This window comes from Polyodon spathula, chromosome 16, assembly GCF_017654505.1.
Source record: "Polyodon spathula isolate WHYD16114869_AA chromosome 16, ASM1765450v1, whole genome shotgun sequence".
Taxonomy (NCBI): Eukaryota; Metazoa; Chordata; class Actinopteri; order Acipenseriformes; family Polyodontidae; genus Polyodon; species Polyodon spathula.
The window spans coordinates 29,251,854-29,267,996 of record NC_054549.1 but is presented as its reverse complement, the minus strand read 5'-3'; the positions used below and the strand labels follow the sequence as shown (position 1 = coordinate 29,267,996).

The following is a 16,143-nucleotide window of genomic DNA, read 5'->3' as shown; positions in this document are numbered from 1 at the left end:
CTTTCAACCTCAAACTGGCTTCTACAGACAACAAATCAAGCTTCCTGTTTTAGCAAGCCATTCGGTTTGTACGTAGTTTAAATCAATTCTTGGTAAGGATTTAAGTTTAACCTAGGATTTGTTAAAAGTTCCTGCAGGCTATTTTGGTGTAGCAGTACGCATGTCTAGCAGAACAAGTTTAGATATACTGTGGACTAAATGAAAAAATAAAAAACAAAACAAAAACCGGTCTTCCTTAAATTCTTTTAGGCTACCTCTTGTTATGTTTCTTTTAGCTAGACATGTGAATAAAGGATAAAAACAGTACAATTAGTGTTAAAGGCATATCTTATTGAATCAAAAACGCCAGCCTCAGTGCTGTCTGCAGGTTTGTTCAAGTCCCCCCAAGGTTGTGTTGGTTGTTCATATTCTGCTTTTTTTTTTTTTTTACCCCCTCCCCTCCCTAACAAACCTTTGAGCCTGTCGTGTTTGGTTTTTATTCTTTTTTTGTATTACTTGAAAATAAGTCTTAAGATTAAAAAAAGGACGATAGTGCGGTTAGGCAGAAAGTTCAAAATCAATTTAAAAAAAACAAAAAACAAAGCGCAGGGGTGGGTGAATCTCCTTCGATGCGATGTTTCATTGCAGAAGCTAAAGTTCAGTTCGGCAATCATATTTGCAGGCTACCACCTTCCCTTTTATCTTCCCCGCACTTTACATCAACCCTCCCCCCCCTTTCCAAACAGACAACCCTGGTGTGGAACTATACAGTCCCGCCCTCCTCTCGGAGGTTCCATTAGAGGTTAAGGTGGCACGTAGGGAGGGGGTGATCTGTAGGGGGTCATGTTCTTTGGACGCGAGCCTTTCCCTTCCATGGGAACAGTGAAGGGTGGGGGAGGCTGATAGGGGGGTGCGTTGGGATCCTCGTCCCGTAACGGGGTGTACTCTCCCAAGAGGTCCTGGTTTAAAGGGGTTGTTTCTTGGCTCGCCATGTTGGGGTACTCTGGAGGGGGGAGTGGGGGCTTCTCCTCCTGCAGGATGAGGGGCATGCTGGAGGACGGAGGAGGCTTGGAGTCATCTAGCTCATCAGCAAAGATAATGGGCACCCCCTTCTTAATGAAGGTGGCCTGGTCCTCAATGGTCAGTTTACCCTTGCGCTTCTTACGGTAACAGATCATTGCGATGATGCCAGCAATAAGGAGGATAGCCGCCACCACAACAGCTGGGATGACAGTGTGAAGATAGACATCATCTGTGCTCTGGCGTCCAGTGTCTCTTGGTTGGAGAGGGACTGTGGGCCCTGGCATAGGCGGAGCTGTACCAACTGGTACAAACATATAATTCTTGCAGCTGCCTGTGCCTGTAACTGTGATGTTTATGGGCTGAAACTCTGGTTCCATTGCGCTGTTGAAGAGGTGGCTTGGCTTACCTTGGCCATCTGCAATTCTCTTGCTCAGGGCCTGGATCTGTTCCTTGGGGCAAGGGTCTTGAGGCAAGCTATTGTTGGTCCATTCCACTACAATTGAGCCCCTGGTGATGTTTTGCAATGTGACTGTGCTGCTGTTGCGGTCTCCAAAAGAATAAGCCAGTTTCTTGACCAGCTGAATCTTTTTGTGAACATCGTTGACCACTGTTCGTGGATCACCACTGAAACGAGCGGTGAAGCGGACAGGCGGCTTGTAGTTGTGGGGTTGGCGCCGTACATGGATCTCAAATGCATCAACAGCACTCAGACCACCCTTGTCTGTGGCATGCATAAAATATTCATGCTCTCCCACGTGAGACAAGTCAGGCATACCGTATAAGAGCTGGCTGGTCGTGTTGAACTGGACCCAGGAACCCTCCCCCACCAACTCCTGCTGCTTCAGTTTCAAAGTTAGTCTCAACTTGTCAGTGGTGCCATCCTGTACATCAAAGAAGGTGTCAGAGGGGATTTTCACTTCAAAGTAGGTGCCAACCCAAGCATCTACTCTGTCAATATGGTTCCTCAGCTCTGGCGGTATGTTGCGTGCTCCAGGGTGGACAGCAGAAGGCGTAGTACGTCTGGGTGTGGTTGGGGTTGTGGTGTCCATCCTTGTGCTTGGACTTCTGGTAGTGGTAGGTGGACGAGGGGTCTTGCCCTTCCTGGGTTTCTTTGTCGCAGTAGATGTGGTGGTCGTGGGGGTAGTTCTTGGTCTTCCAGGAGTTATCTTGGGTTTCTTGGTGGTTGCAGATGGTGGAGTGACCACAGCTGTTGGTTCTACATAACCAGGTCTGGTTACAGTAGGCTGGATGGGTACTGTACTGGTTGCATCCATTACCCTAGTGGGTTGTACTGGGATCAAGGTTGGGGTGTGGGCAATAGGGTCTCTAGTTCTGATGGTAACAGTTGGCTTTCCTGGAAGTGGCACAGGTCCCCTGATTGGTGGGGCAATACTTTCAGTACTGGGAGCAATTGATGGAGAAGTGGGGGTTGGCACAATGCGGGTTGGGGGTTCCTGTGGGGCAGCAGTTGGGGGAATCACCCCAATTACTGGCGTGGGTGTTGCGTAAAGTTGTCGCCGGATCCTTTTGGGCACGTGGGGTTTCTTGTTGGCAATATGCCAGCCAACAACAGGATACCCCAGCTGTGCTGACATGGTGCCACCTTTAGCCGGTGCTTCCACACTACTTATGTCTGGGACATTACTCTGGTCCAGGGCACAACCCAGTTTCCAGGATAATAAGGCCCCATTTTCAACCACCTTTTTTGCATTGCCAGGGCCAGCCATGAATGCAGACATGTCAAATAATCTGTTGTTGACAACAGGCAGAAGCTTCATGTGATGGAGCCTGACCTCTGAGAACTTCTTCATTCTCTCCAGTAGATCCACCCGTTGATTAGATGTCATTTTGGTCAAGTCTGCATCCAGGATCACGGTCAGTATGGTCACTGGCTCCTCAGTTCCACAGATGAAAGGCTGAACCTCATTGACAGACTGGACAGCAATCTGCATGGGATCGGTGTCTGCATGCTCTTCAGGGTGGACCTCAATTGAGAAGACATCGGTTGACCGAGGAACGTGGCTTCCGTTCGCCACAAGCTCCAACAGAGAGGCTGCAATATAATGGACACCTTTGTCCACTTCCAGAGGAAGGCCCTGTAAAGTGTGGCTCTGAGAATCCCAGTATAGCCAAGAGGGCAAGCTCTCCTTCCCAGCTTCAGTGATCTGAAATGTGAACAAACAGAAAATAAAACATTGATCCTAAATGACAGTTCAGTTTCAGTTGAACACACCACAAACAGTTAACGGAATAAATGGACAACTATAGCCCACATAAATTGCAACCAAAAAATATTCACAATGAAATTGAATCATCCTGTTCAAGAAATAAACACACATTTTATTCTTGTTTACATGCAATATCCCACATTGAAAATCCTAAACACATTACCCCTCCCCCCAACCAAAACCACAACCACTTGTTGCATTAGAAGTACACTAGTTTCCATGGAAACCTGTCTGGAACCCAGGAAGACTGAAGGAAAGACACAGAACTGAATGGAGGGTTATCGGGACAGGACAGTAGTACAGATTTTTCACTCATACTCAATGCATACAATAGCCAATTCCTTAGCTAAAATTACTGTGAAAACATATATTCACTAACACTACATCTAAAATAGCCCAAGCATCATGTACCAAAAACCAAACCAGGAAAAATACAGCTTGAACAATTACATTTTGTGGTTATTTTGAAGTTAAAGACTGGTGCTCCGGTGATAGATCACTAAAATTGATTAACTAGTACACAGCCAAATTGCAGGGGCAATACGCTGCTGCTGCTCCTGCTTCTTTAACTCCCAGTTAACAATCCATTCAGTAACACTGTTTACTAAATCAGCACAGAAATTCTGAAACAAAACATACATCATTGGTGCTTAAAAAGACTATTGTTCCCTCATCACAATTCCTGCATCTGTTTTCCCTTCCATTTAAAATAAATAAATAAAAATCACTTCTGCAGATGTGTTTTATAATTCAACTATGTGATCTGAAAAAAGAATATTCATTGTATTTTTTTTATTTTAAAAAACTATTTATTCCATACTACAACATCTAAAAAGAATGCAAAGATTTAATATGATCTAGGTTTATGCTCCAGAGGTGCTGCTGCCATTATTAGTATTTAATAACCCAATACTATTAGATTGCCCTTTAAAATGACCTTGCAAAGTCAAACAGATACTAGCAACTCATTTCGCTCGATAAAGGACACTGCTTGTTCAATCAAATAACGCGAATCAATAAATTAATATTATATCATAGGAAAGAGAAATCTAAATGCCTTCATTTCTTTAATTTTTTTATTTCAAGTGCATTTTAAAAATCACCCAACAAAACAGGCTTAGCATTACTCTACAAGAATCAAAATGCACACTGCAAGCCTGCAAGAGATTAATCAGTACGACCACCACAATGTCTGGGATTTCAGCAACTTTCATTTTCTAAAAACAGTTACGCTCTCTGCTGATAACTCGTGCAAAACACTGTTTCAGGCTGGAGGCAAGCAGGATCTTCTTATGCATCACTTTTTGACGTCGTGTGAGCACTTTAAGTGTGATGGTAAATTATCAAAGCCTCTTGATTTAAACAATAGGTTTGTGAGTACTTCATAGTTTTTTTCTTATTGTTTTGCATCAAGTGGATCAATAAATTAGGGCTGGGATCAACTGCAAAATGATGCAGTAACTGTACTGCAAATTCAGTAACTACGGATTTAAAATTTAAAAAGGGAGGGCGGGGGGAAATAACAGGATTTGAATTCCTGTGGGGTTCAAAGCACCTAATAAAAATCGGAAAGGTCATCCACTGGGGATCAGCTGCTATAAACAGCTGCAGTCTCTAAAGAGGTCAGGCCACTTAGAACTATAAATAGGACTAGCCTGAAACTGATTGAAAAAGCTATTTATCAAAAAAGTTAGCTAAAACTACTAGTGACACCACCAAGCAAAATTAGTATAGAATAAATAAATAGGTACAGCACAGCATGTCTGTCTTTAAAATAATAATAAAAAATAATAATATGGCTACAACACCCCCCCCAATCAAAACTGCATAATGTTTACCAGTTTTCTAAACAGTCAAAAGATATTCATAAATCAAGCAGCAAACCAAAGACTAATGATGCAATCCAAGTGGAATTTCTCACCAGTCATGGTGCGCAGCTGTCATAATTAAAAGTGCACTCAAACTACTATATTGAGAAAATATATTGGAAGCACCAAAATTGCCATCAACAATCAGTGTCTTGGATGCAGAATAATGTTCTTCACTCTGAAAGCAGTGACTGATGAACCATCCACTTCAGCCATTAAGCGACACTGCCTTACTGGTCACCAGTTCAAATCCCTAAACTTCTCTGCCTCACGTTCTTTGGAACTCCATCCATATGAGAGTAAAAACAGCTTTCGCTTTTAACTTTGAGCCATAATAAATAGAGGACCCTGCATTGCCACTCTCTTATTCAGCCAAGACCACACTGAAGATAAAAAGTGTGTCCACAAATATCGAAATTGACTTTTTCAGATTTCAGGTCTGGCAGGCTTATTAAAATGTGCCTTAAAACAGCATGGCCAACAAACTGTGCAACAAACAAAAGCAGAGAGGAGAAGCAAAGAAAACCTCTGGAATGACTTCAGTTTAAACAAATCATGATTTGGTATACACAGTATTTTATGCATATTTAACCGATATAGTATTTCCATCGCCAATGGCTCCAGGGCTATCCACAGTGGTGTTTGTCAGTGCTGGGGAGGGCAGGCGGGGGTTTGAACAATCGCCACTGAAACAAATGAGTAATTGTACAGATAGCAGGCTGCGTGGTATCCACCCACCAGTCTCTCACAGGCAAATGTGCCAAGAAAGCAGCAGGCAACACTGGGAACCAGACTATGTATGCGGTTTTATTTTTGTGGTGCATTACCCTAGAGTAATCCAAACATTTATTAATCTACTTCCCATGACACACAAATGAACGAATGACATTCAGGTCTATGTTTGTGTAACCTCATGTTTCAAACCCTGTCAATGCATGAGAGCATCAAGAAATGGCATTGTGTTTTGTAAAGTAACTTTTTACAGGTATGGAATACAACCTTGGCTACTTTACTAGGTTGGCAGGAACGCTAAAGTAGAAATTAACATGAATTGCTTGGTCAACTGCAGCTCAAGAGGAGGCAGTATAGGGACTTAACTGTACAAATGTTAAAATAAATAAATAAATAAATAAAAAGCAACGTATTACACATTCCTGTGCATGTGTGGCATACTTAATTGGTCTAAACATGTTTTTGAAAATCATTCTTACAAACAGCTGCACTCCCCTACTTCTCCCTACTCCAACTTTATATATATAAAATATTTGCATTTTTTAGGCACTATTGCCAGAAACACAGCTTACAGACAAGTTAAGAGGCATTATCCAAATATTGAGTTACACTGGAGCAGCTTCTCATCTCCATTTGATGAGGTGTGCACTTTGAGTCATCAGCAGGGAGGCATGAAAATAAATCAGACAGATCTTAACCAAACAAATATTGGGTGAAGTACATCACAAATCATAACATTCATTTTAAACAAGATGTGGCAAGTTATGCATATGGTAGAATTAAAAAGACACAAATTAGTAATACAAGTACTGTAAACCATCCATTACTGGTTAGCCAAAATGCCAAGTAAACAATCTGGTATAGCTTCTTCTCTTCTGGGGGGACAACGACACATAACCTGGACTTAATGGACATTGCAAGAGGCCTAATAAACATGATCTTGTTATATGTATTACTGCTCAATATTGTATGGAAAGAAACTCTACCCAGGTGCTACTATTGAATTATACTTTGGACTGCCCAAGTGGTCAGTGAATACTATTTCAAAAGATGAAGTATTTGGAAGACAGAATGTAGACTCCACATTGTTTGTACAATCATCCAGTGAATGAAACAAGTATAGAGGTGCTCATTTAAGGAACAGTAACTAACCTTGATTATATTGCTTGTTGTGTCAAAGGTTTCCACAGGAACCTTCATCTGAAAGACTCGTCCCACCACAGCAGAGGAGTCAGGGATGCCGGCTGGTGGTACCACCCCCACGGATGCTGTCTCCTGCAGTTCTGTTAGCAAAGACGACTGCATGGAAGCCTCCAACTGGCTTCCTAAGTCTCGTACTACCTCCACCTGCCCGACGGGCCAGTTGCCATGGACAATGGCTGCCAGCAGCCCTAGAATTAAAAAGGTAGTCCTGCTCTGAGCATAGATAAAGAGCCCAGCCTCCACCGACACTCTTCGTTTATTGAGCATTTTTCTCTCCCAATGCTTATCGGCTCAAAGACCCTCAAAAGTAAGGGGCAGCATACACTGCGCTGCTGCAGCACAGATCCTATTTCTGCCAAGAGGATTTGCTTTTGATTTGATCTCTGTTCTTGCTTCCAGTTTGCCCCTTCACAATCCCATTGTGCTCACAGTTACTTGGGAACCTGAAAATGAGAAAAAAAGAAATACACTTTAATTTTAAAAAGTAACAGTATTGGTCAAGTGGGATGAACTACCTTTACACCAGCTTCTGTAAAACAATACATCCACTTAGTAGTACAGTCATTTCATGTAAGCATTTAAGGAACAAAACTCATTGCTAGCTTTCACCTCCATCACATCCTAATTGCATCCTTTGTCCAAAACCATTTACAGTTTAACTGCACCTTTTCCACAAATGAGATGGCTTTCAAAATGTAATGGTCATTCAGATATATTCTTGGGTTATCTGCACACCTTTGAGCAAGTGTTCCAAGTTACACAGTAAGAGTCATTGTTTTACTTTTTTAAAAGCTGATCTCAGCCCAAAAATACTAAATCTTTCATGCCGACTTTTAATGTGCATTTGCCGGAAGGTTGTTTAGACACAAACTTTATACATTTCAGTCAAATCCGTCTGGCTGGAATTCAAGATGAGGGAGAGGAGTGTTGGGAAAAGTCTAGGTCCCACGCTCCCAGGATGTTCTTCCTTGGTGGAAGGGGAGGGGAGGGGGAGTGGAGCAGATTATCACAAGACAGTCTTTTGGGCCTCAAAGATTCTACAGTGCACAACTATTACATACAGTATCAGCATTATTAAAACAGCAGGTGCAGGGGAGTTAGGAGGTGGTGAGGTCCATTTTAAAGATTTTAGTTCTATATAAATGTTATTGTATTTTTTTCATACTAGAAACTATTTAAATTTATATTAAAACTAAGTTTACAGGGGGAAAACATTTTAATATGTCGGCCAATTACCAAACATAATGGTTTACTCGGGTACCTTGAGATTAATAAGTCACAGATCTAAACCTTCAGTCACAGATCACTTGGCTTTGATGCAAGTTTTAATTAACTGCTTGTGGGTGTGAGAAATAGAATTGCCATCACAGAAGTCACACCCAGAGCCACGTCTCCGCAAAACATTAAATACTGTGTCCTTTACATGCAACATTAAAGCACAAACAGCATGCATGCCTACATACACACACAAATACTACTGTGAGCTACAGTACAAGTACTGTACTGAAGCGCTAAGCTTAGTGTTTAATAAAAGTATGTTTAAGAAGAGGTCTTTCATCTTTTCAAGAGAAATTCAAAAAATGTGAAAAATGACTAGTTCACCGATTAAAATACAGCTTCCTGTAATTAAAAGTCAACAGCCTTTGAACTGTTTGGGTGACAGACTTCACTAATGCACTGTACATAACAGCAATGGTATCACAGCAGTTAATTTCCTGGCAAGGCTCACCTGGCAACCCAAATGTTTAATTGGAATGGCATGTGGCATGGGAACAATGCTACAGTATAAGACTCTCTTCTGTAGGCAATGCTCCCTTTCAAAAGGGAAATATACCACTTCCCTACTACTTTCTTCAGCCTTATTTTATAAAAGTAGGCCTAAAACAAGAACAAGAAACCAATCCAGAGTATTTGACTTCAATCATTAAGTTTGAGAAAGGCTAATTGGGTCAAAAGAAAGTTAACATCTACATTTACTCTGTCATTTTGAAGGTAACAAAGAAAAAACAAAACAAAAAAACACACTTTAGAAGTCTTGCTGAGGGCCAAGTCCTTACATTTTTCAATTTAAAGTATCCAAGACCAATTTGTGGTGGCCCTGAAATTTATGTACCACCACGCTAATCTCTCTCTGCTTGACACAGATTTTACAAAAGCTAAAAAAAAAAAAAAAAAAAATTTCTTCAGACTTATCAAATTGATTTATACAGTACCAATAACTGACAAATAATTGTGTGTTTAACATACGGTAGTACAGATCCAAGTTAACTTTACTCGGTCACTGCTAACAAGCAGGTGAACCATATTTATATCCCCCAATTTTTACCAGGAAAACTAGAAAATGTATTTTTTTTTTGGTTTTTAAAGAAATTATAAAATGTGGAGATACTTGGCCTAGTGGAGAAAGTATTACCTTATGTTTGCATTCTGTGCGGCAACAGTCTACTGCTGGGGGGGGGGGGACACACGTAACATTCATAAACATTACACAAATGCTGTACAAATAAACAGCGTGTATCCTGTCACTTTGCTTCCAGTGCTACTGTAAACACCCTACAGTTTAAAATTTACATGGAAAGTCATTCATTCTGGCCCAGCCTTCACTGTCACAAACCCCCAACATGGAAACAAATCAGTCATATGTTGCAGCTGCACTTTTAATGCAGGCCAACCCTGACTCTTCAAATGGATAAAGAAAAAAGTTAAACATCCACTGCAATCTCACATTATTGAAGTAAAATAGTTGTGTATGGGTCCATTTTTAAACAACTGCTACAATACAGAAAGGTACCATTAGTTCAAAAGTGTAGGACTAAAAAGTGCCCATGCAGACCGAGAACTGGCAACTGGTTTGGCTAGAAAAGGGTGCTCTAGGAATTCAAATTGTCATGTGATTGTGGCAAACTGGCTGCTGATTGTGAACAGGTGCAGAGGTGATGCAATGCAGGAATAATCACCGACACAATTGTAATCCGGTTTGGAAAAATAAACCGGTTTGGTTTATTTTTGTAATTCCCGGTCTGGCGACCAAACAACAAGCTCCGGCTATACTCAATGTGTAAAGCACGGAGAACAAAAGACAGGGATTGCAGCCCAAATAATAAATCACACGTTATCCGCCCCACAATAATACCAGCCACGGTCACCAGTCCGGGTGCACGCAGTAGTGCTCATGGTGTGTGATAACAATCTCTTATAGTGACTGTGGTGAAGTGCTGATGGCCCAAGGCGACAGCTCCGGACACGTGTTATCCGTCTGGTGGTCTACAAATGCAGACAATTACGAACAGACACAAACAAACAAAACACTCATGAATATTCTTTATACACAGGTTTCTCTGCACCTCCCAAGGTCCTTCTAGTCAATGCAACAACCAAGCGAAGGAGAAGACTGCGATTATCCGGCCCCTTTTATGCTGTCACGCATGACCCCTTGGTAAACGAGTGCAGCTGTCTCTACAATCTGCAGCTGCTACGTCGTTTCCCTTAGGGTCAATACGTTCTTGCAACCAACTCTCACCTTCTTCCAGACTGACCGACTTCCCGACCCTGCGAAAGAACCGTCAGGCCAGCCCATCCAAAGGACTCTAGTTTTGCTGCTTAGTGTACTCACAGGTCAGGAGGGAGATTTACAACCAAGATTCATTATATTTCACACTGATGCTTGTCATTCTGTAAAGAACAAACATTCACCTTGTATGCTAATACAGGACCTACAAACATTTAAAGAAAGATATACGCCCAGTTACTGTTCAGTTCCAGGTGATTTTAAGACAGCATGTTTGTAGTGCCAGTATCATTCTTCAGTAAAATCACTTATCAGCACAACACAGTGAAAGTGACAGTGGAAAATATCAGTCAGACTTTTGACTCGCCAGCTTGAAATCCAAAAAATGAACGTCCTACCAACATGGAAACTTACTAGGACAAAAACACATCCTGTTTAAATTATATATATCACACACACACATCAATTTAGCAGTGGGTGTGCCTATTTTAATTCATATAAAGAATCCAACACAGTGCAAGCTTTCATAGAATACTACGGTATAGCCCTTAGTAGCTTACTTGTTACAGTTCCAGCAAATACACAAGCTATGAAAGCTTTACCAGACGGTGATACTACAGTATGTGAAATTACAAAACAATGTAGATTTGAAAGTGAAAGGGAAGCCATATACTGTACAGCAATTTAAAAGATTGGCAAATCCATGGTACTGTATATGTACAGTATATTAGCGACAGTGTATCTAGCAACAAGCTCATAGTAAAACCAGGAATGGATAACACCGCTACGCAATGGGTGTCTTATTTCCATCCCTGAACTGGGAACTGCTGTACTGTTTAAATTTGTTATTTTAGAATGCTTTATTTTTAATGTTACAGCTCACCATAATATGACAAGGAGACAAATATGCCTGACCCAAGCATTTACTTGAGCAAGGATTTACTGTAATGCAGCTAGAACAGTGTTAGAGTAGCTTACTTTGTATACTGTACATAATCATCTGTCAAATTCTGGCTCGGCCTCAAAGAGGGAGCCGTGTGCCAGGACAGGAAGTGTGTCTACACTGGGGAAAGACAGGTGTGTGATAAAGATACTGCAGAGGAATCAAACAACTCTAACCCCCTTAGACAATCTCTTTCTGCACCATTGTTGGTTAAACTTGAAACACCTGTGATGAAATATGATCTTGGGCATCTGCTTCACTGTCCCACAACCATTTGTCATGTCAAATAAAGCCTTGTGAAAAAGCAATGTACAAGGCAAGCAAAATACTACTGCTTATAGTTAAGTGCAATAAAACAATTTTAGCAAATCATTTCTCAGAAACACAATGGTAACTTAAATAAAAAATGTAATCTCACTTATTTTAAAATGTAAGCTTATGATGTAAATATTTAAAACCCAGTGCTCAAATCGGGATACAAGACACCATCTTAAAACCAGTCCTTAACACTCGCTCAATCATAATGAACTGCCTGCTGGTAAGCAATACCCATTATGGATACACAAGGGACAGAATTAAATTCAGACCTGCAGGAGAAATATTACCTCTCCAAGGAACCATTCCAACATCTTTAAATCAGACCACTCATGGGGAGGGAGGGAGGGGAGGGTCAGCTGGTAGCAATTGGCAGAGGTTGTGCTGACAGCCGGGAGGATAGGAATTTTTGCAGGAGACACCGTCTCATCAGTTACAAACTCAAACCTACTCGTCTCCAAAAACACCTCTGCTCTGGGCACTGACTACTACCCCCCCCCCCCCCCCCCCTCCACTTTATGGAGTTTCCTCTCCCGATTGCGATTGGGTTCTAGGATACAGGATACCAATCCATAGACAAACTCACTGCCAAACACAATCTACAAAAAAAGGCCCAGTTAGGACATTACACTTCACAGGATAAAACTACCAGTACTGTTTTTACTCCATACACAGGATAGAATATCGCATTTGATAAACTCTGCAGTTATGAGAGAGTTAAACTAGACTGTTGGATTTATATATTAAAGATTTGCAGTGGATGTTCTAGCAAGGCAAAACGAGATTAGTTTGTACACAAGCAGTTTACAATACTACAGGAGACAATACTCTAAGCTTACAGGTAAGTGTTAAACACTTAACAGTACTGTAAACTGACAAAAAGACAATTCAGTTTTGTGTCTCCAAGCTCTATCCCAACTCTCTACCTTCCTCAAATCAAAGCCAGTTTGCAAATATTGTACACACCCTGTTCTGAGTCTATACCCTTCCTGGGCCTTAAGAAATACCTAAACATGGCTCCAACACTACACCAATACCCAGGGTACCCGGGCAGAACCCTCAGCTATATCTTCATAAGAAAAACCTAAAACACACAGTACTGTATAATGCACTGTAATCCCTGAAGCGCTGGAGGAACGAATTGGAAAAACCTTGACTGTTCTTGACTGCGTTGTCGAGGAACTGGGGGCTAGAAGTTATTTAAGTAGCAAGATGACTAGTGCTAGGAATTTTTTTCAATCTGGAACTTAGAAAACTTGTAGATGCTTAAAAACAGTATAACATGGAAGCATTTGCAAGCTTCAGGACTCAATACACACTACTGGACTTGTCAGTTACAGGCATTTGTTAAACAGGATTCCACTCAGTACTGTACTGCAAGGTAATTGTCCAATCAAAATGTTGATTTTTATGTACCCAATTTGTTCTGACAAAATACCGGTCAAGACTCCAATTGTCACAGTTGGTAAAGTAGGCATTTATTTTCCACCACAACAGGTAGCCCTATAAGTAATTTGTGTGTGTTTGTGTAAAGTTCTGAATGTACCCATTTGTGTTGTGCAGTTTTGATTTAATCTAGGCAGTGCTGTATATTAACAGCAATTTAAGCAAAGTACAGCCTCCCTTCAAAAAACTGAGAACTACAGTAGTAATTTGTGTAACTGAAAATGACAGGAACACACAATGCATGGCAGGGTCCCAATTCTTTGAAAAAGAAACAGTTTGAAATGACAATGATGAAAATTACTTGGCAAGTAAAGGCAATGCCATTTTTACAATGCCTCAGACAAAGTGAAAACATCTTCCACTCTCATTCTAGATATAAATCTGTCCAAGTTAAAACAGATAAGAATATCGACACAACACACTGATTGGGGCCATATAGGTTTCCTTGGCTGTGTTTCACTAAAACAAATTGATATTAGTTTTTAAAAATGGTGGATTTTAGCTGAAAAGTAACAAAAAAATCAATTGTTCAGCATGAAAAGTATAAAGGTCATCCCCATTGACTGCGCCCATCAGTGCCACTTTCAAGACTGCTGCTGAAAACACCACCACCTCTCAGGGAAGCCCACCTGCCCATCTGCCACGATGGAAAATAAAATGGTCCTACTCACTGTATGTACAGAAACCAATCAAAACAGACAATTCTCCTCAAAACTGCTCCCATTTTTAAAAACATTCAGTGCCTGTTAGCTCCTGTATACAACACAAATAAACCTTATTTGGGTACCAAATAAACTTGTAGTGGAACTGAACAGGAAACACACCTCCTCTCGCTTTTATATGTAAAGGCCTGAACAGTGTGAGAAACTGGCATCAGCAGTTTACTGTCAAAAAAGACATTACACCTTTAAAATATGTCAACTAGCCTCCCAGCCCCATCCACCGTGGCCCTCTTTGTTTACCAGGAATAATGCCTTTGGCTCTCAGAGGCTGAATAAAAGATTTCACTGTTTGTCTCAATCAAATAGTGTTCCATCTTGTTTGGGTACGCCGCTTCTCTCACGTTTTAACACAGCGACTACAACAGACAGACCATTACAACTGGCTGGGACTGACTCCTGTTAACGCCTTTAATACCTTTGTTTGTTCAAGAGTAGAATGAAGAATTCCTATGGTAGTACATTTTTGATAATCAAGAAAATTATATGTGTGTGTTCAAAATAAAGCAAGACAGCAGAACGCAATGTAAAGTGAAGACAATGGATTTATTTTCTTAACTATGCCCTGGTTACTGTACAAACCCACATCAATTTGCATTAATGTTGACATTTGTCTGATGACAAAGTGCATTTCAGAAAAGTCCATTCTGGAAAAAGTAATCTTAAAGCACCATGCTGGATAACTAGGTGTTGGTCTATGCCCAAAAAGGGGAAGGGTTAGTAGTTAACCACTGACTGGTTATGATAACTTGGAATTTGATGCATCTTGTTTTTTTACTGCTGCTGTTGTTTTGTGCACTTTCAGTGCTACAAGTCAACAGTGCAAACACCAAAGCTGTGAAGCCATACAGTTATTAAAAGGATAGGACTCCACACAGTACAGCCAACAAGGTCATAACCAATACTGTGGTTAAACTGGAGTTAATAAATTGCACAATGTCAAGGTCATGGCACTAACCATTGATGGTCAACAGGTTGATAAGTTATATTTAAAAAAATAATAACAATAATAATACTTGAACACTTTGGTAATGGCTCTGAAGCAGGTTTTAGAATCATTGGTTATTGCTGAACATTTAGTGTTCAAATAGTGCAGTAGGACTAATTAAAAGAGACCACATTCACTATCTAGGTTTTAGTGGACAAATTGTCCAATTTCAACTTATTTTCAATAGGAAGCAAAAGTTATTTCCTTATAAGTGTGCTCACAAACTAACAAAAGCAACAATCCAACTTTTATACAGTAACACTGTGGGTGGCAGTTCTTTGCTCAAACAGTACAATCCAAGAAAACTAACAGCACTATTACAGTTCCAACAGACTTGACCAGAAAATTGAACTTGATGTACTGTACATGATGCAGGTCAAACTTATTGTACAATTCACTGAACATTAATAACTTATTATGTTGGAGATGGTGAATGGAGGTCTCTATGAATTCACCACTTGCAAAGAGAAACCTAATAAATCTGGGTCAAAATTAGTTCTTGTACACTCACACCAACACAGAAACACACTTGGTGCTCCAATCTGGTCAATTTATTTAAGCGAAACAGTTTTATTTACACACACACACCTTAAAATATAACCTGACATCAGCCAGCATCACATACTGCAGCCTCTCATCCCCACTGAAAATCAACAGAACTCAGATTTCACGTTCCTTCCTACTGAACAACAAATTCAGCCTACGTGTTAATCCAAATGTATTCATCTCCTGTGACGAATTCCACACAAAACAAGAAGTCCAACTTTTCATTTACGGAACTGTTAATATTTAACAGAGTCAAAGAGGAACATTTAACTAACCACACAGTCTCTTTCATGACAACGCTAGTCCTCTACACTTCCCCCCCCCCCCCCCCCCCCCCCCCCGCCCACCCCCCCACCCCTCCCCCCCCCCCCCCCCCCTTTCCCCCCCCCATCAATTTGTTATCTTTCATTTTTCTGCACGAACCACCTCCAAACACTTCAAATCAAACACCCCCTTTCTTGCTTATCTCACTGTACAGCAGCGCCAGTATTCTAGAAATGCCATTCTGTGACTGATAAAGGACCCTAAAGGACAACCTGGTCTGCACCTTGAATCACCCTACACTTGGATGCGGCAGTCCTCCCATTCCAGCTTCTAAAAATTGCCCTGAAGATGTACAAAAACTGAACATTAGACCCTAAACCT

At 40.9% G+C, this 16,143-nt stretch overlaps 1 protein-coding gene across 4 annotated transcripts in view; it reads right to left on the bottom strand.

Moving 5' to 3' along the window:
- Positions 1 to 240: 240 nt before the first annotated feature.
- Positions 241 to 16,143, bottom strand: part of LOC121328647 (dystroglycan-like) — a 20,936-nt gene continuing 5,033 nt past the window's right edge. For 3 of the 4 annotated variants that reach the window (XM_041273546.1, XM_041273548.1, XM_041273547.1), the window contains 2 exons: positions 6,983 to 7,476; positions 241 to 3,167 (listed from right to left, as the gene is read on the bottom strand). In XM_041273546.1, coding sequence (XP_041129480.1) covers positions 783 to 3,167; positions 6,983 to 7,300 — 2,703 coding nt within the window. In that variant the 5' untranslated portion in view covers positions 7,301 to 7,476 and the 3' untranslated portion in view covers positions 241 to 782. Of the gene's footprint in view, positions 3,168 to 6,982; positions 7,477 to 7,698; positions 7,718 to 16,143 lie in introns of those variants that run through there. The other variant, XM_041273549.1, reaches the window with a different exon arrangement.